The sequence below is a fragment of the Mixophyes fleayi genome, chromosome 1 (assembly GCF_038048845.1).
Source record: "Mixophyes fleayi isolate aMixFle1 chromosome 1, aMixFle1.hap1, whole genome shotgun sequence".
Taxonomy (NCBI): Eukaryota; Metazoa; Chordata; class Amphibia; order Anura; family Limnodynastidae; genus Mixophyes; species Mixophyes fleayi.
In genome coordinates this window covers 221,493,397-221,520,382 of record NC_134402.1, presented here as the reverse complement: position 1 = coordinate 221,520,382, position 26,986 = coordinate 221,493,397, and the positions used below count along the sequence as shown (strand labels likewise).

The following is a 26,986-nucleotide window of genomic DNA, read 5'->3' as shown; positions in this document are numbered from 1 at the left end:
CATTTTTTTTTTATTAAATCATCATGAATGACAGCAATCAATTAACAGATAACAGAGGAAGAAAAAAACAAACACTGTCACAATAGATGACAGAATTTCTTTGCATAGCGAGATATGTTAATGACAAAAAGAAAAAAATATTAGAGCAATATCAGTATAATCAAGGGGGGAGTGGGAAAGGGCGGAGTGTGTGTGTTGGGGGGTGGGGTTAGGGAGGTCGTCGGTTGCAGAGTACTTGAGAGGAGGATTCCCAGGGCCGGAAAAGAGAAAAGGAAAAGACTCAGGGTGAAAATAAAAGTAGCTATGAACAGGGGTGAGGGGTATCGGTCGGGAGCATTACTGATATACAAGGGAGCCCAGATTTGGTGAAACCTGTCTTCGTTGTCTCGTAGATGGAAGGTGATTTTCTCCATGTTAGCAATGAACCAGATATAAGATTTTAGAAAAGGGATGCTTGGGGCTCGTGCGTTTCCATAATTTGCCCACCAGGCACTTAGCAGCTGCCAAGACATGTAATGCCAGTTTTGCAGAGTGGGTATCGAGGTCTTGTATAGGATAGCAAAGGAGGAAGGATTAAGAATATTTCATGATAGGGCACTGGAGGTTTTTCATTCTTTTTATTGTCAATTGTGGGATGTGATTGAAAAGAACTGTAATCTCTATATTAGATTATACTGTACATATTTCATTAAAGCAGTTACAAAAAAGGGCTGTGCTGTGTAATGTAAGTTACAAAGTGTCTTTGTTCCAGCTCCAGTGCCTGTGGAACCACAGATCTGTCAGGCAAGCTGTGCCATCATGAAACTCTCGTTTGATGAAGAATATCGAAGAGCAATGAATGAACTAGGTAAAATATTGAATATTGAATGTCCTCTGTATTAACCACCTCCATAGCTCTTCAGCATACATACTCAGTATAATATACAAGCAAATTCAATAATGTATGAATAAAAAGATACAGTAATATTTCAACTAATATGCCCCCGAAAGACACCACATTTGTATCCATTGCCATACTTCTACACCCAAACTATTATTATTGTATAACCCTGCAACTACTGGCTCTGCTTGTGAAGTTTGTTTGTCTCATGCTATCTATAGGCGGTCTACAGGCAATTGCCGAGCTGTTAGAGGTAGACTACCAGATGCATCGAATGACCAGTGATCCTCTCAGCTTGGCCCTGAGACGCTATGCAGGAATGACACTCACTAATCTCACTTTTGGAGATGTGGTGAACAAGGTGAGAGGCAAATTATATATCAGTATGAATTGGGTAGTGTAAGAAGAGGTGTCAAAGCAAAAGTCACCCTCTGATTCTGTATTTTAATTTAGGACTCATGTCACAGAAGAGACTGTTATCGAATGTAGTTAGCAATAACCAGTCGTGTTGACTGTTAAAGTACACACCTTATTACTTATTACCTATTATTTATTGCCAGGATGCAGGTAAAGTGACTACAAGGGCAGTTCCACGGGACAGTTCCAGATTTAATGACAATCATCTTTTCTGTAAAATACAAAACCCATAAAAGACTGTAATAATGCCAAGGTAAAAATAATAATTTTTCATGCACAAAGAAGGCTACAGAATGTAGAGTCTGCGGGGCACAGGGATGAAACTGTATTATTCAAAATGAGTTGAACACAGAGACACAGCCTAATCCATAAGAATGCATGGCTTGCAACCTAGCATGATATCACAATTAACATTGATCTATTGCTACTGATAGAGACATAGCTATTTTTCCTGTCCTTATATTGCCTCTTGAACAACGAGAAGCATGTAGAAGACAATGCTGGCCCAACAAAATACAAGAAGTAGACAGTGGTAGTCTAATGAGGGGTGATAAAATGCTGATGACTGTCAGGAAGCCCTCCAGCCAGTAAAACAACACCCAGAGTCTGCTCTGACAGTCTGGTGTTCACTGGAGCCCCTAGTGGTGGGGACAGACTTGGCCGCAGACTACAGAGGGTCATGTGATGTGTACCAGCTATGGAGAACCCAGGAGCAGAGGGTTATGGCAGACAGCATATCCAAAGAACAGGCCGAGGTCAGAGGTCACTTGCTAGATAGAATCGTCAGAAAACACGCCAGGGGTCGGGGTCACGAGCAAATCAGCAGTATCTGAGGTTCAAGCCAGAAGGTCAAAGGCACAGGCAAAAAGACAAATCCAAGGTACAGGCAGGGGTCATACATGACAAACGGAGGTCCAAAGGTTAAACACCAACAGCACAGCAGCAGGCAGCAACACAGAAGTCTGGAAGCTATAACCGGCAGGGAGGCTAAGCCCTCCCTGCCTTAAATACTACAAGCAGCCAATCAGAGCCTGGCTCTGAAGTATACACAGCCCCCTGCATATGTTTAAATTATATTCATTAATTAGCCCGCAGCCTAGTTGAGCTGATTTGCGCACGCGCCCGGCTTTCTTTCATTGACGCGGCGCTGAGGAGGAAGCGTCCGACCGTTGCCTTGGCAACGGCCGGGTCACGACCGGAAGTGACGTCTGGTCATCAAGGTGACGCCGGGGAGTCCAGGAGACGAGTCTCGGCGGCGGTGAGTACCGCCGCGGCTCGTAACAATGACACAATAAGAGATGAGAAGAAGACAAAGATGGCTCAAGGGTTAGCCCCAATGTGGAAACAGTGTATCCTCATTGGGAAACACAATGGTTTTAACGATTGTATGACCAGCAACTGAACCTATCAGATCTTGTCACAGCGCTGGAATCAATGACAATCTGATTTCAATAAAGTTATGCTGCAACGCTGCCATACCGCAACACCAGCTTTGTTCTCATAGCACAGGGGACTTTCTGCCAAGCGTAAGTTAAACATAGACAGATAGACAGTTGCATGCTTGTACATAGCAACACAGTTGCTGAGTATCCACTGGCAGTTGGGGACAATGGAGATAAGTGTAGTACAGTGTCTAATTGCAGAAGGACTTCACAGTGATTACAGTCAATGCCTACATAGGTCTTGCCGCACCATTTTTTTTCTAAGGTGAAAACCTGAAATGTATTTTTTTTTCAATGATTATAATAAATATAGTGCTACTTGCTTACTTTTCCTGCCTTGCTTCAGGAAGATGTGGATGCATAACAGGAAAAGAAAATGTAGGCTGTGCTTGATAACATGATGCGTGTTATCGCGTGGGTGGGGTAGTTAATCATCAAGCCTCACCAATCTCGGTTAACCCTGCTGAACTGTGTCATCACGCCCCTGCCACTCAGTGAAGTGTGCAGGACCCAATTTGTGTTATGTCCACTCCCACCTTGCGGCAGGTAAGTGTGGTTTATGGGGAATGCCTGCTCTCTTGTGCAAAGGGGGTCAGTGAACTACGGGAGAGTAGGCAGCTGTGTTTTTATTATATGTTTTCCAAACCCAAAATCGCAGTAAAATATCAAGGCATGAATAAATTGCAATATAAATAGTCTGTGTTCACAGGTCACACTAGTGCTACAAACTATTTATTTGTTAATATTTAAAAAAATTAAAATCCAGAAACCTCTATTATATTGCAGTTTGCAGTTTTTATATAAGGTAGGGGCTTATTGAACTGCACTGTGCAAGATATGTCCTGTAACCCATAGAAACTAATCCAATGTTTGCTTTCTAAACTGATTTAGAAAAAAAAACAAAGCTAACAACTTGTTGCTGTGGGCATGTTATTAACTAAGATATCCCTGCCAACTGTCCCAATTTCGCTGGGACAGTCCCATTAACTCTCACCTCGGTGAGCAGGTACCTCCACAATGTGCACCAATACAAGAGTGTTTTAGGGAAGGAGGGTTGGAGAAGACCTAGACCTGTGGACTTTAGAAGTGGTCCGCACGCCTTCCGATTGTATTGATATGTTATAGGTCATCTGTGTAAAAGATAGGAGAATTAATTGGACCATTTCAGAAAGTTGTTTTATGAGTTTCAACAATTACATTCATGTTAGAAATGTATGGTCATGGTCTAATACCATTAAATCATCATATAATATAGTTTATGAGTGTTCTCCAGAAAGTAGAGACCATAAAAACCCTGGAAGGCCTCATGCAGCTTGAAGACCTGTTTGACAGCGTGGGTTATTTTACAACATTACAGATGTTGTACCACCTGCAACCTGAAAACCACCCTGAAGATGGGGCAAGCCGTTAGACAGTGAGGACCAATTTAATTATCATTTTGTAGCAGCAGATATGGATTACTGCTAAGGGCATCTTAGATGTTTTATACTGTAATATTTGCAAACAAACATTTTTCTTATGTTAGGTATTGCTATTCAAGAGCTAAAAATGCTACTAGACTAATAATGGACTATGTAATGGTATGGCAGTTCATCAACAGTAGGAGTAGGGTTAAAGGTGCCATATGCAGACATTCATGTCCATTCTGTAAATATTGTAGATGGTCCCATTCATCACATATTATCTCATCATACAGGCCACACTGTGCTCCCGACGGGACTGCATGCAGGCAATCGTAGCCCACTTGGCCTCTGAAAGTGAAGAACTTCAGCAGGTAAGTTGTTGTACCTTATTTGTTCAACCAAAGTTCAAAAAGATATGTAGAGATCTTGTATGAAAATTCTACTTTCCGCAGGTGGCATCAAGCATCTTGCGAAATTTGTCCTGGCGGGCAGATATCAACAGCAAAAAGATTCTACGTGAAGTTGGCAGTGTCATCAGTTTAATGCAGTGTGCACTTCGTGCTAACAAGGTAAAAATTGGACCAGTGGACTAATGGAATATTGCAGACTGTGTTGAGTGCTACCAGCTGGAATAGGGTGCGCCACAATCATCATCATCATCTCCATTTATTTATATAGCGCCACTAGGGCTTACAGTCTAAATTCACTAACACACACACACACACAGACAGATAGACTAGGGTCAATTTGATAGCAGCCAATTAACCTACCAGTATGTTTTTGGATGTGGGAGGAAACCGGAGTACCCGGAGGAAAACCACGCAAACACGGGGAGAACATACAAACTCCTCACAGATAAGGCCATGGTCGGAAATTGAACTCATGACCCCAGTGCCGAGAGACAGAAGAGAGGCAATACTGAGTCTGCAATAATAAGCATAGCATAACACAGTATATAAAGTGAGGACAGTAATGTAATATTGTGTATATGGTGCATGATTTCTGCATAATATGTGGCACATAAAATTACAGATGTGTTTTCCCTCACAGGAGTCGACACTGAAAAGTGTGCTGAGTGCCTTGTGGAATTTGTCTGCCCATAGCACAGAAAACAAGGCATCTGTCTGTTCAGTTGAAGGGTCCCTGGGTTTTCTGGTGAGCACCCTCACTTACAAGTGTCAGAGCAACTCCTTGTCCATCATAGAGAGTGGAGGAGGCATTCTGAGGAATGTGTCCAGTCTAATTGCCACCCGTGATGACTACAGGTAAAGACAGAAGAACTGTTTGCTCACCTTTCCACACTCCTTTGTACTTTTATCTATATGTGTATCATCTCCTCATTCTCTCTTAAATATCACACTGTGGTATAATGCGTCCCATATGAAATGCAGTTTTGTGGGTCTACTGCTATGTCTATTAAACTAAGAATAGAGAAAGGTGTACTAAATATAAATTATATACACACACACACACACACACAATTCATGTCTTGTTGTCCAGCTTAGGGCCTGGGTGCAAAAGCTCCAAAAACAGATACATCAAGGCATGAACAGGAGGTACTCACGTGTCAAATGGTTGAGGTGTTTATTTAATAAATTTTCATGGTGGTTTCCAGTTTCAGGCTTAATAGTGTATGACCCAGGCACATGGTTATGACTGTATTAATCATTACAAAAGACTAATTGATTTTCTGACCTTTTATGAGCAATAATACTGTTACATACAATTTTAAATTACGTCACAGATTAGACCAGGATTTAACAAGAAAAATAAATGTCTAACATTAAGTCACATACATCATTTCAACAGGAAGTTGCTAGCAATTCCTGTTAAAATATAAATAATATAGGGTTGATGAAGGGTATGTAGTGGTTTACTAAAACCTGAAACAAATCACTCTTTCAGAACTTGTTAGTGATCTATTTTATAGCACTGTTCTAAAGTCATTTTTGAACCACAAAAAAGACGGACTTTCCCTACTTATTTTCGCAAGGGCTCCTAATAGTCCATTATTCATATTTCAAAGTGCATTGTCCCTTTTTCGTCTTCAAAACTCCTTTCTAAAAAGGTGCATAATGGAAAAAGCAACAACAGTACTTTTAAGTCCAACTTACTTCCACTTCATCTGGGGGGTTTTCCCCTAAAATATTGCTCCGTTTAGCTTCATTTCTGTCTTACAATTATTGAGATTGATGGACAATTGGGTTTTATTTCATGTGTCACTTTTGTATGTTTGAATGTTTTTTAATCTAAAAGTACAACTAGAAAAGGCAAAATATGTCCTTTTAATAGTATACAATGAAGCTTGGGTTCTCTTCCCTCTGACGAGTCGGAGAAATCAAGTCCTTTTTTGGAGAGGAAAAAGTCTGTGTCCCCACACATAAAACACTACTTGAAAACTATATGTTAAATAATTTCATCCAAAATTGTAAATTTGATTATTGGGTACAATATCCCAATTTAAACTGATAACCTGTGGTCTGATGTTCAGACTCGTCACCAGGTTTTTCTATGCGCCCTGCACATTCCTGCCACTGCTCCCCTCACTCCTGTATATTTTAATGTGCCGACCGGCTCAGTCAGAACAAAGAGCGTGGCAGATATCAGCACACTGCCTACTATAGCACACAGGAGTGAGGGAAGCAGTGGTGGATTCTCACAGGACTTTCAAGGGACCTATTGGCTAGTTCTACTGAGAGCAGAATGGGGCATCAGCAGGGAGTAAAGGTGTCAGTGGGGAGCAGGAGTCTTCTGAGAGGTGGGGATGACCAGGCATTGTATAGCTGCTGTACTCACGATAGTTATGCCCTTATTTTAATACACAATAAATGTCATTTTTTTAAGGAACATTGTCACTTTTGGTTGAAGCAAATGTGTTAACAGTTTATAACAATATTTTTTTTTCTTATTTCACAGGCAGATCCTGCGAGATCACTACTGTCTCCAGACTCTGCTGCAGCACCTAAAATCCCACAGTCTGACTATTGTTAGCAACGCATGTGGGACTTTGTGGAATCTGTCTGCTAGGTGTCCACAAGACCAAGAGCTACTGTGGGATTTGGGTGGTGTCAGTATGCTGCGCAACCTCATTCACTCCAAACACAAGATGATTGCCATGGGAAGTGCAGCCGCCCTGAGAAACCTGTTGGCACACAGACCACTAAAGTACAAGGATGCATCTGTCATTTCACCAGGATCTTGTATGCCATCACTCTATATGAGAAAGCAGAAAGCACTGGAAGCTGAGCTTGATGCAAAGCACTTGGCTGAAACCTTTGACTCTCTGGATAAACAAGGATTAAAATCTCAGCCAGTCAAGGGCCCTTTCCGGCACATAGAAAGTCTGGTGAAAGATTATGCCTCTGACTCTGGTTGCTTTGATGATGATGAAATTCCAAACACATCTATTAGTGCAGAGACAGGGAATTCATCTGTACTATCTATGTACTTAAACTCCTCCTTCACCCAGGGACAGACCATGCCAAGAACTGGGTCTTTAAGGAGGGGTCTAGAGTCAGAGAAATCAGATAGCAATAAACTTGAGTTAAAGAAATCACAAGCTGATATTTCTATTGTCGGTAACAAACTGGCTCCTTGTGCAGTGGCAAAAATAGAAAGACTGGTGGAAGATATTTCCACAATGCACACCTCCTCCGATGACAGCTTCAGTCTCAGCTCTGAGGATCACTGTATTGATTGGCCATATGGCTCAGATGAGCTTCATGAGGCCAGAGCTCAGTCCTGTTCGCCTTGTAGGCTTTCTGATAACAGTGGCATAGTGAAGCGAGATAACTTAAGCAGAGCTCAAGCACTTTTACGCTTGAAAACCGCTTACACCAGCCTCTCAAATGATAGTCTGAACAGTGGAAGCACAAGTGATGGATACTGCCCGAGAGAGCATATGAAACCATGCAGCAGAGCTGCATTCATGGATTACAAGGAAGAGCTGCAAAGATATCAGAAACGTCCTAGTCGTCTGGATCTAAAAAATGTGTTTGTTATCAAACCAGAGAGAAATGACCATACTGAGGATCAGGTGAAACAAGGGCAGCTCAGAGAAGAACATAGTGAACTCTTTGATTCAAGGAAAAGAAAGCTATCAATTCCCCAACAGAAGAGCATGGACAGTACTGAACAAAAGGATGAACAGATGGTAGATGATGCCAGTAACAAACTTTCAGCAGAGACTTTGGTGCATACCATAAAACTGTCCCCATCTTATAAGCACATTTCTGGTATTGACAATTTAACAAAGAATGGCACAGGATTACCTGCAAATATTTTGCATCAGGCTCTATCTGTGAAGAAGAAAGCATGGATGATTCCATCACAGACTTCTGATATGTTTTCAAAAGCTGTAGAAAAGGTATCTGTTCACTCTTCCTCTACTGGAGAGCAGGAGTCTATGCAAAAATATGCAGTTGAGGGAACCCCAATATGTTTTTCTAGATGTAGTTCCCTTTCCTCCCTCTCCTCTGGGGACAATCTACTAGATGGCCAAAGTCACAGTGAAAATGACATAGACAGTGACTCTTCTTTGGAGATTCTTGAGGTGGAGGATGGTCATACTAATAGTAACAAGGAAAAACAAGGGAGACAGACAGCCATGGAGAAAAATGATATTTCCCCCAGCGTCTCCCAGCCTATTGGTATTCCTCTATCAAAATCGGAGAAACACTTCCTCCGAGACGTCTCACCTTCTAGGAATGAAGATATGACTCCATCCAGCTCCTCAGAAAACTACATTCAAGAGACACCACTAGTGATGAGTCGCTGCAGTTCAGTTAGTTCTTTAGGGAGCTTTGAGAGTCCTTCCATTGCTAGTTCCATTCAAAGTGACCCCTGTAGTGAGATGATTAGTGGAACAATTAGTCCCAGTGAGTTGCCAGATAGCCCTGGACAGACCATGCCACCAAGTAGAAGCAAAACACCAAACTTTGACCCGAGTAGCCACCTGGAAAAGGAGGCCAGTCAGTTTAACATTCAATGGGAGAACAATGTGAAAAAGTTCATGGAGATAACAGACTTTAAAGAGAGGTTCCAAATTCCAAGAGATATTGACTCCATGATTTACTTCACAGTGGAAAAACCCACTGAAAACTTCTCATGTGCCTCTAGTCTGAGTGCTTTGCCTTTGCATGAACATTATATTCAAAAAGATGTGGAACTCAAACTTATTCCACCATTTCCTGAGAAAAACAGCTTGAACTTTGTAGCACATGAGAAAAGCGGAGACAGTCGGGAAGAAAGACTCCTGGGAATTATGAAGAAATCTGAGATTGAGCTTGTATCAGATGATGATATTGACATTCTGAAAGAGTGTATCAATTCAGCCATGCCCCCCAGGCTGCGCAAAATGAAAACTTCAGTGCTTTCTGGACACATTGTGAACTCCCAAACTAAAACACCAGTCCAGTTACCAGTGTACATGTTGGTTCCTGCTCATACACAGCTGGCAGTAAACAAAAGCTTCTGTTCCAAAAAAGAATTAGTCAATGATGACTCATCCTTTACAGACTCAGCAGAGGGAACACCTGTGAACTTCTCTAGTGCTGCTTCTCTTAGTGATGAAACTCTACAATACTCTCTTAAAGAAGGTCAAGACCTTAGAGACAGGCCAAGGAGCCGAAGAGAAATCAGAGAATATGGAGTTATGTTAGAGAGTCATCATCAGGCTGAAGGAAGGAGGCTATTTAACCTAGAAAATATAGAAATTACAGAGGAAAATAAGAACTATTTCTGTGCTGGTCCATTAAAAAACAGTAACAAAGCAAATAGACCTACAAATACTACTTATACTTTAAAGACACATCAATCAGCAGATGTGATCAGAGGCCTTGATGCACGTAATAAACTTTCTTCCAACTGCACAGGGAGCACTAAAAGAGGGACTAGTTCTGCTAGTCATTCTACAAGACATGACACAAAGCAGGGAGAAAATGTGCAAGGTAACTTTGCTTTCCCTTCTTTTTGCCACACTACACCTACAGAGGAGGCAGTTTACTGCTTCTATGAGGATGACTCTCATACAGTAAATTCAAGAAAAGATTCTCCCAAAAGAAAAATTGAACCATCGAAATCTCCGCGAAAACAATGTCAGTATTCTGGAACAACAAACAGAGAGTCCAAGGAACCTATATTTGCCAACAAATGCAATCAGTCTACTGCTAAATTTAGCAATTTTATAGAGGATGAACCAATGCCTTGCTACTCTCTCAGCTCTTCCATGAGCTCTCTCAGTGACCTTGAACCTGTGTGCACCCAAGGAAAGATGGATAAACCAACTAAACATTCCTCAAGGCCACAAGGTTGGTCATCAAATAACCGTGTTGGGTACAGAGAATCCTCATGTAGCCAGACATCAGATGAAGAGAAATGCACAAGTTCAGTAATGCCCAGAAGGAGACGATTATCAGCTCGAAAAAGAAAGCACAAACTTAGGAATAATGAGAACAAAGATGAAACTCAACACATCAACACTGTAAAGAAAAAAGATGGAGAAGATATTTCTGATCTAGACAATGTGGACTGGGAAGCTATCAAGGAAGGTGCTAATTCCATAGTCAGCTGGATACACAAAGCTACTGCCTCAATCTCCAGGGAATCTTCAACTATTTCCATAGGACCTTCTTCTGACTCCCCAATGTCTAGCCCTTCTGTTTCATCCCGACAGCCTTTTTTTGGACAGCACAAACAAAGCAAAGATAGATTTCTGCGCTCAAAAATCCCAGGATCTAGTCAACTATCTAGTAGTAGTGAGGGATCCAAGAGTAACAGAGGCAGAAAGGTGGTTAATCCCAACCAAAAGCCATCCTCTAATATCCCAATGGTCTTCCGTGGAAGGACAGTGATCTACATGCCAGCACAACAGAAAACCTCATCTACCAAGCAATCATACCAGAATAACACACCTCAGGAAGTCACAAAAGTCCCTAACTCTATGCGTTCCCGGAGTCTTCACCGCCTAGGGAAATCTCCCGATCTTGGAGTGGAGATGACCTTGCCCAAAAGAAGTACTACACCCCCAGCTCGAATCAGTACTGCTCTCTCCTCCAGCTCCTCAAGAAATTCGACACCATCGCGCAAAGCACAATCCCCAGTAACTCCACCATCTCCAAAGTCAAAGGGAGTCAGGAATCCTCAGGTTCCTGGCAATAAGACTCAGAAGTCACCTGTACGAATTCCCTATATGAAAAAACCAAGTCCTCGTGGTCCACCTGGTCCTTCCCCATTGGCTTTAGATTCTGCCAGTGTTAGTCCTCGACAGAGTCCTAGCAAAAGACCTACTGCCCAGAACAGTCGTCTTAACCAAGTGCGAAACGGTGAGTCTGAGAAATCTGGAATGATGCGACAGCTAACCTTTATCAAAGAAACTACAGGGGGCATGAGACGTCAGCACTCTGACATGTCTGTATCAAACAGACAGCACAGGGTTTCTTCCCAAAGCAATCCTGCGTTGCCTGCTGTATTCCTCTGCTCCTCCCGCTGTGAGGAACTAAAAGTTCACAAATGTCCTAAACCTAAAGTTCTCTCATCTCCAAACAGGCCACCACGAAGAACAAGTTCTGAAAGTCCATCCCGCCTGCCAGTCCGAAATATGCCACCCCCACCTGAACCATTCAAAAGGTACTCTTCCTCTCCTCATATCAACCTTCCATGGTCACGTGTAGAGGGTAGAACAGGGCAGAGTAACTCAAAGACTGAAGGTACAAGAGTTCCAAGAATTGACACTGCTCCTGGCTCTGCGAGAGCAACTTGGAGAAGGATACGAGATGAAGATATCCCTCACATTTTGAGAAGCACTTTACCTGCCTGTGCTTTGCCCCTTTCTGAGGAACCCATTGAGCCACAAAGGAAAACAAGTGATGCAGTAGTTCAGACAGAAGATTTTACCATAACAAAGACAAATTCCAGCACCTCACCAACATTAGAAAGCAGAAATAGGCCTGGTGTGGGCTCCACAGCAATACCAGAATCAGGGAAAGTGTCTTTAGCTGTTGTAAACTTACCCACAAGCAGGCACAATTCCCCCAGTAGGGCAGCCAGAGTTACTCCATTTAACTATGTACCAAGTCCCATCATGACAGTCACAGAGGAGGCAGCAGGTAAGGTAGCTAGTGAGTGATTATAGCTGCAAGTTTTGTTTACATGCACTGGATAATAAATGCACAGTTCATTAGGTCTGGATCACATGTGCAGAAACTGGATGTCACTTTATTTTGCTTCCTGACTGCTGACGACCCGCAAATTCTGTGTACCTTCAAACGGAAATATGTACTGCTTATAATGCATTTACCGATTCGTCCGAGACTTTTGATGCAGATGACTTTTGGCACTTTATGGAAATTGAAAAATCTGCATATGTTCTAATGGGCAATAAAACAACATCCTGACATATATGCTGTCAGTTGAAAGGCTTAGTATTGAAGCTTTGTTGCTACAGGAAAGAATCTACTATCACATTTAATATTGTTCCAGAGCTCAGCTGCCAGTAGTGAACAAAAATGCTAGACATCTGGGAGGCCAAGATGAATTTTGCATATCTCACTCAGAAGTTAATTTTGCACTCATGTTGAGATACTGATTCATCTTGAATTTAATAACTACAATAAGGCCAATAGCAAACCTGAATATGCTTTAAGTGAAGCCTTAATCAAGGTACAGGCTGCATGTTTTTACATATCTTAAACACCTTTATGTAGTGTAACCATTGCACAGCTTGAAGATAAAGAGAGCCATAGAATGTGTGGCAGAAAACATATTTGCTCCGAGTCTGAAGAACAGCAGAAACTTAATGATAAATGCTTCAGCAAATCTTTTTTCTATTGCCAAATAAAAATTAATCACAGTCAACACGGTTAAGGACAGTGACTGAAAATTTACGCTCCAAGAATACTGAACTTTGTATGAATGGACCATATTTTGCGCTTTCTTGCTCTTTTATGTCACGTAGATAGGTATCCCATGTGCCAATTTTTAAGAATATAATTTGTAACAGATATTCCAATTCTATCTCTGACAATTCAAGGCCAGAGTGTTATGTCATGCCATAGTTTCTGAGACCCAGAATCATTCACTTTCATCTAGAAGGGAAAAAAGTCAGAATGAGCCAACTGCTTCCAATCTGCAATGAATATGAAGGTTCTACTGTTCCTTTGTGGGCTTCACTTTAAGCCCAAATATATAAGATATCAATGAGCATTTCAGTAGGCTATTGTATTGGAGGTGTACAGAAGGAATGTTGTAATGCTAGCACAAAACAGGAGCTTTGCATCTCATTATCTACATTGCCAACTTTGTTTTAATTGTAGATGAAATACCACTTGTTTATTCTATATATGAATTGTAAAAATAAATAATAATGCAGTTTATGGAATGTGGTGGTGTGTCAGTTCTGTAAGCTGCTTTTTGTAGCAGTCTACCAAATCACATTATGGGCTACTATCTTGTCATTTAGATAACAGAAATTCTATTGTGTTACCTATGAACTACAATCCAGTGCTTGAGAAAATCTATTGCTTGCAACTGAATAAAAATAATATAGATTTAAAGACCACTAATCCTTAAATACATACATTTACACCTTAAAATAATGCTAGACATATTTTGATCAATCTCAGCTATCTTTGTTGTTCGTGTATCACAACAGATGCAGTGATTTCCATTTTATTTGGTGTAATTCATTCCAATTAGCCAACAAAATCTCAAAGTGTGTCCAACATTAGATGGCTTATAAAAGTATTTTTTGACCAGGCCAACTATTCTTCAGTGTCTACTCCAATTTATTTCACTTACCTATAAAAGTTATTTTATTTATTTATTCATCCCTCTTCCTTGTGTTAATAAAACAAACAAACCCCACCACAAAAAAGTAATAAAAATGTTGTGTGTGGCATAGCTCCATACTGAATATAGCCACACATTTGCTTGCCAGGTTGGTCATTTACAACTAAACACTCATAGTTGCAATGTAGTTAACTCAGATTAATGCTGTATAATTGCATAGTATCAACTGCAGACATGCACTTGAAATAAATGCAGCATGTGTATTTGTATCTATTGTTTTAAATTGCTGATCTACCAACCATAGACTCATTCCCAAATTGTCCCCATGTCAGTATTCATCATACTGCTCCCTATGTCAACTATACACACAGTATAACTCCTATGTCCATCAATACACTCACTTCTGCCTAGCATGGATGCCAGCCATCAGTAAATTTAATGCCAGTTAGTGGAAGTTTGTCATATTTGTGCCTGTCAGTAACGATAAACAGAGATCAGTACTGTTGCCTGCCTTGATTGGTGCTAACTCTCATTCTGTTAGTCCACCCAAACGTCAAGCTTTTGGATGTGACACTTCAGCAGGACCCCGTGTTTAATGTCTCCAGCAATTCCAGCCTTCACTTGTGGCCCCCAGCTCCTCCCCAATCAGCCCCAACTCTGACTTATTCTCTGTATTATGCACTGCCAAGTTTCACCCATGGCAGGTCATAAAGCAAAGAATAAGACTTCACTCCTTGAATTGTGCTGAGGAGGTTGGCGAGACAGTGGTCTTCCTCCTTCTTTAGCTTGTCCATTATTCCTACTAATTATTTTAATGCAAGGAAAGTGATTTTTAAATTTATGATAAAATCAAGGTTAATTAGTGGTTGGTAGACACTGGTACTCCCACTAAGGTGTGAGTGGGGGCATTTTTTTTTGTTTGAGAGACTATGAGGGCATGTGAAAGGACTGATGAGCATCTGAGGGTATTTTTGGGATGAGTGAATGGCTGATGTGGGGGTGTTGAGGTAATTGTGTGTCTTTTTGCAAAAAAGCTAATTCATGGAAAAAGGTAATGTGTGGCCCTTTTGAAGGATAGAGGGTCGCGCACGTGGCCCTTGGAGGGTATCAGGATGCCCATCACTGTTACATATGCTGTTAGTTGAAAGGTAAATGCACTAAGAATATTCATTTTACTCTTATGATGGTCCAGCTGCTCAATCTCAGACCCATAGCAGTGCCAATTATCATAATGGTTTAGGAAAAGGTCTTTCAGGTCAGATAAAATAGAGGCACTCAGAGTAGTGTGGTACGGTTTAGAGTGCAAAGCGTTTTCCTGATTCTCATTTTCTGTATTTTATATTTGTACATATAAAACTAGGTTTCGACAACTTACAGCTCTCCAACTGTTGCTACACTATAAATTCTATAAGCTAAGATATTTTTGTTTTATTTTTATATTAATGAGCATGCAATCAGGTGTGCTATATCATACAAATTATACAGCTCACTATGCACATTACAAACACAGTAAGTCACCAAAACATGTTATAACATACAAAACTAATGCTACTATAAGGTGGTGTCACACAGGCACTTTGAATGACGATGCTTTTCCAGATGAAAAAAGTTAGTGTTCACAGCACTCAAATCACCCAGTGCCAATACATTGAAGTGAATGAATGGAAAATGCTCATTCTGACGGTCACACTGTAGCACTAACGCTCAGAAACCTCCGCATGCAACATTTTCTGATCTCAAATGCTCCTTTGTGATGGGATGAGCGTTCCCAATTCATTCACTTCAATATGTCAGCATGGAATGATTAAAGGAATAAAAAGCTTCTCCATATGACTGAATCAGGATTAATAATAAAGGGGGAATTCAATTGACCGCAAGATATTTTTTAACACCGCGTTAAGTCATTTTAACGCTGTTTTTTATCATTCTTGAGCGGGTTAACTTTTTACCGCGATTCAGTTCCATTTTTAATGCTTCATTTTTTTTCATGAAACGGTCCTCTAGCGCTCCAGTAGAAGGTCTATTGAAAGTATAGGGTGGGTGACAACCCACTGCGTTAAAAGCTATTGAATTGTTTTTTAACCCGCTGCGTTAAACAGGCCAATATGCTGTTTTATCTCACACCTCTTTGGGGTGTGCTAAAAAAAAAAACCTAAGAAAACTATTTGAAATTATGAAATAATGTAAAAAAATATATATATAAACTGTTTATTAGATATGCATACAAAAAAGTTAATTTTGTTGTAAATAATAATGAAAAAAATAAATAAAAATTACTAATTAAATATATTTACTAATGTGTTTTGACATGGTATAGATGATTCTATAGTAAAAAATAGCGAAATAGAAAAATATGCTAAAGAAAATACTGAAATCTAGATATTATCAAATAGAATGGTTGTGTAATGCAATCTAATGTATGTAAATATATGCCAATCCTTTTTTTTTTGCATTACATGACCGCGTTAAACACTCCCCTTCACTCCCCTAAAAACTCGCAAACACCAATGATTAACGCGCGTGGGCAGCGTTACCTTTTTCAATTGAATTGCACGAGTTTTAACGCTACGTTAACGAAAAATGGTCGCTATAGCAGTTAAAAACCCGTGTGGGAAAAAAATATCTTGCGATCAGTTGAATTCCCCCCTAAGTCTGCAAATGATGTCTGCACTGTTACATGAAAACAAGTTGTTTATTTGTTAATTAAGGTTAAGCTTTTCCTGCAGTTCAGTATCCTGGATTTGGGGTTTGATTTAGCCTTCAGATTCACACTTTCCAAAAAAACATGTAGTTGCAACCAGAGGGGTTTGGGGGTTAGGGAGGAAATTTCCCTGGGCCTCCGAGTAGCAGGGGGCCTCAAAATTTTCTGACATTTTTAATTTATAGTTATCCATTTGCTAATTTGGCAATTTCCAAGTAATAAAAGTTCAAACCTAGTGCCTAAACATGTTAATTGGTTAAGTTGGCATAATGCGCAGCGACTCATGCACTTATTGCTATTGCACTCTGTGCAGGATACATCTATCAACACAGACACATGAGAACGTCACTTGTCCTTGATATTTGCCGGTGTTAGTGACTCGCAACTTCACAAGGGAATAGTTTGTTTATAATTAGGGAACTTGATGGGACAGTTTGATGTTCAACGTTTACTCGAGGAATTGCAGAATTGGCGTATTAGGTAAGTTAATTTCATCTGTTCTTTATTATTACAATGATCATGCTTGTATAGATTCAAAAGATTTTGTTTTTATCAATACATTTTAAAATATCACTTTTTCTTTTACGTGAACATTTTTCATAAGCGGTGTGCCTGGCTCTTTCTCTGCAATCTCTTCCAGCTCCCACAGAGCTGTCAGAACTTGAGGAGAGGGAGGGAGAATGATGTCTGAGTATGTGGACTGGGCTACACTGACTGAGCAGCAGCTGTCAGAATCACAGGGAGGAGGAGGAGGAGGAGGAGGAGCTGCAGCCATGTAAGTGTGTGTGTGATTGCTGGGCTAGAATTAGTGTAAGTGTGTGTGTGTGTGTGTGTGTGTGTGTGGGGGGGGGGGGGGGCAATTGAGATAAATTAAGGTAGTAAGAGAAATGATTTGGACTGCTGGAAAAGGTCAAGGGCATGAGGAGAACTGTTTGAATTGTGAGGAGAACTGTATGAGCAATGAGGGAAGCAGTGTGAGGTGTGATGGGGCAGTGTGAGCTGTGGGGGGGGGGGGTTGGGAGTGAGCTGTGGGGTGAGCAGTGAGGTGTGATGGGGTAGAGTGAGCCATGGGCGGTGGGAGTGAGCTGTGGGTTGAGCAGTGAGGTGTGATGGGGCAGTGTGAACTGTGGGGAGAGGGAGCAAGCGTGACATAAAGCTTTTAACACCCCCTCCCATGTATATGTGTATTCGGTTTCCAGAAATTTATGACTGCAATTTCAATAACAAATAATAATCATTTTTATACAATTGATGTTTCAGAATATTACAAAAAAACATAAGTTTTTGTTGAGGAAATTTTGAAAGTAGGGCATCTAAAAAGGCGATGGCAACAATCAATGGAAGCCGAATCTAAAAAGTTAAGGCCAATAACACAATGAGGAACTTCAGGTTCAACCCCATTTGAAAGTGAAACTAGTCAAACCACCACTGAAGCTCAACATGCGAATGAAGACTTTTTTTGAGGATAGGTGCCAACAGCGATACCGCCAACACCGAGACAAGCAACAGAAGATCTAGTTTACAATCCAGAAGTTCTACAGCACAAACGCTAAGAACCAGAAGAGCGAGCATTAGGTTCTGCTGAAAGTTTTGCCACGATTGACATTGGTATTATCAACAAAAGCAATGCTGCCAAAATTAAGTCATTTCTTAAGGCTCCTAGTTTTGAAGAGGTGATGCTCTGCCAAATAGCATTCCATGAGATTTTAGTAAGTATGCATTCCCTTATCTTCTACTTAAGAAAAACCTTCTGAATGGTGAGACCTGGACACGACACTGGTTATTCTTATTCTGGAGTGTAGCAAAATAATCTCTACACTTTGCCCCTTGCTCCATTTTTAATAAAAGTGCAGCAAACGGTTTGGTTATATCTGCTCAATCCAGATGTACGAGAGTTCAACGCTGCACAAAGAAAATGATGTAGCGTGAAAGTCAGCCTTCAGAGCATTATTATTTGAAACTTCAATTGACAGTTTACTCTTCGCCAAAGTCACTACAGAAGCTAACTATTTGAAACAAACTCTTGAGTGCATCCTGTTCTTTATATTTCAGAGCGGGGATTAGCATTCTATGGTTCCAGTTCTCGCATTAATGGAAACTTTCTAGGTATAGTTGAGCTTATCAGCATTTATGACCCAATTTTATCGAGGCAAGTTAAACTTGTACATGAATCGCAAGAGAGAGCCAAAAACACCTGCGAATTCATTACCTATCAACATGAATACAAAATAAATTAATTGAGCTGTGTGGATCATTCATACAAGAAACAATTCTTGATTAAGTTAGAAACGCAAAATACTTTGCTATCATAGTTGAAGTCACTCCTGATAGTTCTCGCAAGGAACAGACCACAATGGTGATTCGTTATGTTAAGATTGTAGAATGAACAAAATTTTCAATTGACAAACGGTTTGTCATGTTTGATGATTTTACAAAAAATGGAAAAGAAATAGTTTATTAAGCATTGGAAAATTTGGTAGGATAAAATGTGGATTTTCAATCATGCATTGGCCAAGCCTACAACAATGTACAATGCAGTAAAAGCAGTTCCTCACCCTCAAAAGTGGTACATTTTGAAAGAGCATCTCCCTGCTTCACTTCATAAAATATCCACATCTAGATGGTCTGTACACATTGATTCATCATCATCATCATTTATTTATATAGCGCCAACATATTCCGTAGCGCTTTACAATTGGGGACAAACATAATAAACTAATGAACAAACTGGTTAAAACAGACAAAGAGACTTCCGGTGGGCGGAGCATCTGGAATGGCCGCTTTTTAGTTTAGCTCCGTGCAACTCCTTACCATCTGTTGGCATCAGGGCACTAGACTACCCCAAAAAACACCAGAATTTGGCTTATACTAAGCCTAGGAGTCTAGGGAGACCCATACAGTAGCACGGGGTTAATTCGTTGGATATCCCCGGAGTCCGGCTCTGAGTGTGAGCCACGCAAAATTTTCCCGCCACATGGCGGATATTCTATAGAGGGCCAAAGAGGAACACCCTGTCTCACTCATCTATGTACTATATGAATGGGTAATTATACCACAAGCCTCCTAGGAGCAGTTTGATTGGAAATGAAATCGTTTACCCGCTTGTCCGGAGGCCGCGTTGGAGGGTCTGGCCCTGGTGGAGAAAAGCGGTGACCCCATCGTTACAAGGCTGCAAACGATACCACCCACCTGGGAACAGAGTCGGAGGATCCTGTTTCGGCGGCTTTGATCGGGTGGCAGGGGCGAGACCTTGAAAAAAAAAAACTGCAAACAGCTCTTTGCGGAGAGTGTTGGAGAGCAGGAGAAGGAGAGAAAATACGTGGCGGGAGGCGCAGGTGAACCCCCGAGAGCCGTGCTGGAGGGTACTGGTCTGGCTGTGGAAGACGAACGGAAGCTAACCAGGGAGAGCTGAGGTGCAGAGCCGGAGCGGTTACGATGGGTGAAATGTCACCATTACCCCCTGTTTTCTGCAAGATAAGAATTGGATATTCTGCTGGAGATCGGGCGGCAGTTGCGAGTGTTGAGAGCCCAGCAGTGAAGCAGCAGACAGCTTTCTAGGGGCAAGCGCAACGGACACAGCGGAGGCGCTCCCCGTTCCCTGCCATACTAAGAACAAAGAGCCTGATCTGTGCCTAACACTGTGACAGCAAAGAACAGCGTCACACCAGAAACAAACAACTTGTTTAATAATTTAATATCACCTGGCGCACCAGCTTACTGGAACGAAGTATTGGCAGTGGAGCCTGGAGACGCTGGACACTCCTGCATTCTCCAGCTGAGTCCCAGATAACCAGGTCTAGGTCTATGTTGTGTAGCTGACTGTATGTGCTTCAGAATCTGTATACTAGGAAAATTTGTCTTTCTCTCTCTTTACTATTTCTCTGATATAACCAGTATAGAACTGAAGTTATACAATCTATTCTGCCTTCTAAGATTTCAATACTAGCTTGAAAAGCTGTAATGTTTTGCATAATTGCCAAGTTTTATACTGATATTGAGAATGTGCTAAATTCTTACAAGGCAGTTCTGTACAGGCTACAATTTATATAAGTTGTGACTCTGCTGCCACCTTGTGGCAATAGTTGCCAAATATCTTTAAGTTAATATATGGTGTCTTAATTGCATTAGCAACTGTACAACCTAAAAGCTTAAAAGAAAAAAAAAAAACACACAAAAGAAAAAAAACACACAAAAAAAAAACTGCTACATAACTTCTGTATACCTACTGCCTAACTAAATAATATAACTGTAACTTTTCATGTAGAGAAGACAATGTAAATTTATATACTACAAGGTAGTTCTATTATATTAAGTGACCCACTCACTCAAATTAATGCAAATGTAATCATTTAAGAAGAGAAGTAAATGTAAACTTTTACCTAAAAATTGACAACTGAGGCACACCACCATAACAGGGGCTTCCCTTTTCCAGTTATCTTGCTCATCCCATGGAAAGATACTTACATAAACAAAAAACAGGGATAAGTGCACCCAAAGTTCCCCTTTCTACAATGGGAAAGCCAAAATCACAAACTAACAAATCCACTCCCTCTCCCCCACCTCCCCCATTGTCAGATACTGCCCAATCAAATAATTCTGATTCCACAGTGGCCTTATCGCAGAATACCTCTCCTTCCATCTCGGCAATGGATTTCTCAGCCATATTCATGCCTCAGATTGATAAACAATTTCAGGCTCTGCATAATACGGTTGAGAGTGTCCTATCGACTATTGCGGCTAATACAACCCGCATTGCTGAGTTGGAACAACGCACTAGTGATATAGAAGATAAAAATCAATCACTAGAGAGCAAGGTAGATAGTCATACTCAAACCTTACAACAACTAATGGATAAGATTGATGACCAGGAGAACAGGAACCGGAGAAACAATCTCCGATTCATAGGTATTCCAGAGACAATTAAGGGTCAACAACTTACTCATTATTTAAGTGTTCTGATTTCCCTGGCGTTAGAACTCGAGGAAACAATGGAGAAACCCCAAATTGAAAGGGCGCATAGAATTGGCCAAGAAAGAGAGGGAGACAGGCCTAGACCCCGCCCAGTTATAGCCCGGTTTCTGGACTATAGAGCAAAGGAATCGATACTTGGGGCATACAGAAAACAGGGGTCACTGATTATTGAGGGCACAAAAATTCTGATATTTCAAGATTTCTCAGTCATAGTTTCGCAAAAACGCAAAGAGTTTTCAGTTGTATGTAAACACTTAATAAGCGTTTTGCTCTACTCTTCCCAGCCAAACTTAGGGTAGTAGAAAATGGAAAGACTCTGTTCTTTGAGGATCCAGCAGAGGCCACTAGATACTTCTTACGGAAGTCGCCATCACAAGGGACACCAACTGGAGACAGAGTGTCCCCTCACCGCTGAGACATTACATACACAGATAATGCTCTAGACTTTTGGCCACTTTAATGAATACTGTGCCTCTTCTATGTTAAAAGGTTATGTTATGTTTTACACTAATATAATAGTTACATTTCTTCTCGTTTTGATTATGAATAACAAAGTTATTGAAATGTTCACGTCTTTAAGGATGAGTCCCGACTACATGTCTGGGATTCACCCAAGCTTGTTATTGGAAAATAGGAAAAATAGAAAATGGTGGATGAAGATTGTTCAGACAATAATGCTTTTATTTTTTTCAACATGTACAGTGATCCTAAATTTGCAAATGTATGGGGGTGCGGAGGAGACCAGAATCTTTTTGAAGGGCAGGAGATACGCCTTCCCGTCATCTTAAAAACATATCAAGAAGGACTGCGGTTCGTAAGTAACCAATCCCCGGGTGGGGGGGCGAGCTGACCATGTCGTTTACACATTCTGACATAGATTTACCTCCCCGTCCTCCCCCACCCTTGAAGGTAATTTCATGGAATGTAGATGGTCTAAATACCCCTATAAAACGAAAGAAAGTCACAACACACCTTAAGCGCCATAAGCCCGATATCATCTTCTTGCAGGAAACACATTGGAAGACGGGGGATGACTCTAGCCTTAAAGATACTTGGATTGCTGAGTGCATATCAGCCCGTACAAAAATAAGTCCAGGGGAGTGGCCGTGTTGTTCGGGAGGAATGTGTCCTATACCATTTCAGACAAGATAATTGATCCAAATGGCAGATATATACTACTTGATATCCAATCCATGATTATAAATATACGCTCCTCAACATATACGCCCCCAATGTAAATCAAAAATAATTTTTTCATTTTATATCTCAACTGGTTTCAAGAGAAACGCCAAATTTAATAATAGGAGGTGATTTTAATGTGGTAGATGATCCAACTGTAGATAAAAACCCTGTTCCTCAAAACCTCAGATCTGAGATATGGAATCAAATTTCTACTCTAAAAATGGCACATAATCTCACAGACCCGTGGAGACTACTAAATCCCTCAGATAGGTCCTTCACATTTCACTCGGGAGTGCATAATTCTTTTTCCAGGCTTGATTACATACTATTAGCCGATTCCTTAATAACTGAAGTCCTTAAGACTGATATCGACCCTATACTTATATCTGACCATGCCCCTATAACAGTAACGCTCCGTCTGCCCTTAGAAGGACAACGGAATTCAACCTGGCGATTCCCATCTTATTTATATACCTCAGAGAATTTTAAGCAGCATCTTCAATACCATTGGTTGGATTACCAAGACAATAACATTGAATATTTTGATAACCCTATAATATTCTGGGAGGCATCTAAAGCAGTCTTGCGAGGGAATATAATAACATATATGGCCAATCGGAAAAAAGAATCGAATAAACTCTACCAATCTCTCTCACAGACAATGCGAACTCAGTATAATGCCTACCTTTCTGACCCTAAAGATATAACATATGCCAATTATAAACAAGCAAAACAAACATTAGAAAACTTCTTACTGACCCAGGCTCAGTCTAAAATAGACTACACAAAAAATAGGTACTATAGGTGGGGTAACAGAACTGGTAGACTTTTGGCGAATCTCTCAAAACCCTTTAGACGTAAAAGTCATATAGTGGCTATCAAAACACCAGAATCACCACTGCCCCTCACTAAATCTAAGGAAATAGCGGGAGCCTTCTTAAAATACTATCAGACACTATATACAGCTACCCCATCTAATGGTGCACTCCTGAGTGAAATAATGCAGGAAGCTAATTTGCCAAAGCTGTCTCTTGAACAACAGGAATTACTAAATACAGAAATTTCATTTTAGGAGATCTTAGATACTATTTCAGATCTGAAGCTTCATAAATCTCCTGGCCCAGATGGATTTACGGGGGAATATTTTAAACTACTGAAAGTAGAGATAGTTCCGACCCTACTGGAGCTATATCGGACTATCCACCGCCACCGCCCTCATTACCCATCTTTAAATCAGGCATACACTACTTTAATCCCCAAGCCAAATAAGGACCCTATGTTGATGTCCTCATATTGCCCTATAACTCTGCTAAACCTGGATTTTAAAATTCTTTCCCGTATAATGGCCAAGCGCCTCCAAACAATACTGCCCTCCCTGTTAACTTCACACCAACTAGGCTTTGTGCACGGACGCCATTCAGTACGCGGTATTCGTACTGCAATAGCTTCAATAATTTCCTCTTCCCAAGACCCCCGCTCACCTAATATGCTTCTCAGCTTGGATGCCCATAAAGCATTTGATACAATGTCCTGGTCTTTCTTATCAGCTGTGTTGAATGAGAGAGTTTGGCCAAGATTTCATAGCAGTGATAAATTATTTCTATGAAACCCCATCAACGTCCCTAATCATTAATACATTATTGGGAGATCCACTAGTGATGACGAGAGGCACCCGACAATGGTGCCCGATGTCCCCGCTGTTATTTAATTTATCGCTAGACCCAATACTTAGATTGATCCAGCAGTGGCCCCGGATGGAAGGTATCTCGGTTGGCACAGAGTGCACAAAAATTACAGCATTTGCCGACGATATTCTGCTTCATATCTCAAACCCACAGTCTTGTCTGGGCCCACTGATGGAGAAAATTATGGAAATAGGGTCTGTTTCAGGTTTTGAAGTAAATCTTTAAAAATCAACGGCAATATATTTGGGGAGGGGTCCGGCGGAGCCTCAATGGGCTCGGTCACTTGGGCTGCAGTGGGCGAATGGGTCAATACCATACTTGGGGGTCCGACTCCCGAAGAGCATGGCCACTCTCTATAATCTCAATATTAGCAAAGTCATAACGGACATGCAAAGGGAGTTGGAGGGTTGGGAACGACTCAATGTATCCTACTTAGGCAGAGCAAACCTCCTGAAGATGATATCGTTCCCAAGATTACTATATCCACTGCAAACATTGCCACTCCTTCCAACACAAAAAGACGCTCAAAAAATTAATTATCTGTTCCGTCAATTTATTTGGAAAAAAAAGCGCCCCAGGATTAGTCTCATCAAACTTCAACAACCCAGGTCTAATGGAGGCATAAATTTCCCGGACATAGTACAATACAGCCATGCAGCTCATCTGCGATACCTGAAGGATTGGTTAATGGATCAAAGCACTTTTACCAATAAAGCAGTAGAAAAACAATTTCTTTCTGACATCCACTTAAAGGCTTATCTTCACTTACATGACCAGGAGTTACCTCCTTATACTCTTGAAAACCCCCTTGTTGCTTCGGTTAGGAAAATTTGGCATGTTCTGAGACCTAAACTTCATCTAAATCCCTATAAATCTATACATCTACCGTTTATCAAAAATCCCGTGTTTCAGAATGGCATGGCGACTCGCCCTTCACTGTGTGGGAGAGGGAGGGGCTGCAGACAGTAGGACAGTTGTTGAGCAGGACTGTGAGGAAGCCACTCCGTCACGTGGAGGCACTGGAGTTGTTTCCATTTTTGGGTACATGTGGTCTTTCTTTCATTCATTCAGGCCCAGCATTATGTACGAGAGGTGATATCGCTCTTCTCAGCAGTGGATTGGGATAACCCTCTTGATACTTTATTATTAACTGTCTCCTCCAAGAGGGGAGCGATCTCGTCCAATTATGCTTTTCTAAGAACTATAATTGATCACACCAAAATTAATTCGGCCTGAGTGGATGGCTGCACCATTTCCCTCAATTAACAGAGCAGGTGTTGTTGAAAGGGCTGGCCACTTCGATGAGGCTTTTCCCAGCCTCTATATATGCAGACATGTTCCTTAACATATTCCACAGGGGTTACCTCTCACCGCATTGTCAAAATATTATTGGTCTTTCAGCTGATTCTAGGTGTCCTAAATGTGGTGAATCCCAAGCAGACTTATACCACTGCTTATGGGCATGTCCTTTAATCAGGGCCTTCTGGATCCGGGTGTGGAGGTTTGCAACTGCAGATTTAGTTAATTATTTGCCACTCACTCCCGAATGGGCAGTATTGGGTATTTTGCCTTCCGATGCACAAACCTCTGTAGGAGGAAGAAGGTTGATTGTGGCAATATCTGCAGCTGCTAGAAAATCGATCCTCCACATGTGGATCCAGAACGCCCCTCCAACACTCGATCTATTAAAGGAAAAGATGTTTTTTCTCCTGAGAATGGACTGGCTGGAGGCTTCTCTCTAGAATACCCTAACTCGCAAATTTTTTGAGACTTGGGAAAGTTACATTGATATCCCACCCTTCCAGCTACGAAACCAACTCTATGAATGCTTTCACCAGACACTGTGGTATGAAACAAGGGTACTTCTTCGAGACCCTCCAATTCTTGTATGAGATGAGGGGGCGGGCCTGTCCTCTCCTTCTGGTCCCTCCGCACCCTGCTGAAGGGTTGGGAGTGGGTAAATTGCAATGATACGAATGCTCCTCTCGTTGAGGAGGGGTGAAATATTTGTTCTCTTCACAAATGTCGTCTTATTATGGCAATGTCCTACTTCATGCTACAGTCCTATAGTAGACTAATATCAGATATATATATCATAGATTATATGTAGCGAGGTAATGTCAAACCTCCTCAAGTAGAACCTATAAAAAATGTAACAATATCTATGTACATGTGTGTTGATTGTATTTACAATTGAATGCTTCTTTTTCTGTATGAAACAAACTATATTGTATGATTGATGTCTGGACTTCTTCAATAAAAATGTTTTTGAAAAAAAAAAAAAGACAAAGAGGTGAGAAGGCCCTGCTCGCAAGCTTACAATCTATGGGACAATGGGAGATTGACACATGAGGTTAAGTCTACATTTTGCATTTTGGCCCAGCCAGACTGCAAAGGTAAAAGTGACTCATAAGCTAAATGAACCCGTCACAAAACAATGTTGGTCAGGGGGTAGTTGTCTTGTGTGAAATTGTTTAACAGGCTAAAGGTAGCGAGGTTAAGAGGGTGGCTGAGGAATA

At 41.0% G+C, this 26,986-nt stretch overlaps 1 protein-coding gene across 1 annotated transcript in view; it reads left to right on the top strand.

Annotated features, from left to right (window-relative positions):
- Positions 1-13,513, top strand: part of APC2 (APC regulator of Wnt signaling pathway 2) — a 56,844-nt gene extending 43,331 nt beyond the window's left edge. Inside the window, exons 11-16 of the mRNA XM_075205562.1 lie at positions 752-847; positions 1,102-1,241; positions 4,436-4,513; positions 4,595-4,711; positions 5,193-5,407; positions 7,059-13,513. Of these exons, the coding sequence (XP_075061663.1) occupies positions 752-847; positions 1,102-1,241; positions 4,436-4,513; positions 4,595-4,711; positions 5,193-5,407; positions 7,059-12,267 (5,855 nt within the window). The 3' untranslated portion in view covers positions 12,268-13,513. The remainder of the gene's footprint in view (positions 1-751; positions 848-1,101; positions 1,242-4,435; positions 4,514-4,594; positions 4,712-5,192; positions 5,408-7,058) is intronic.
- The last annotated feature ends 13,473 nt before the right edge of the window (positions 13,514-26,986 follow it).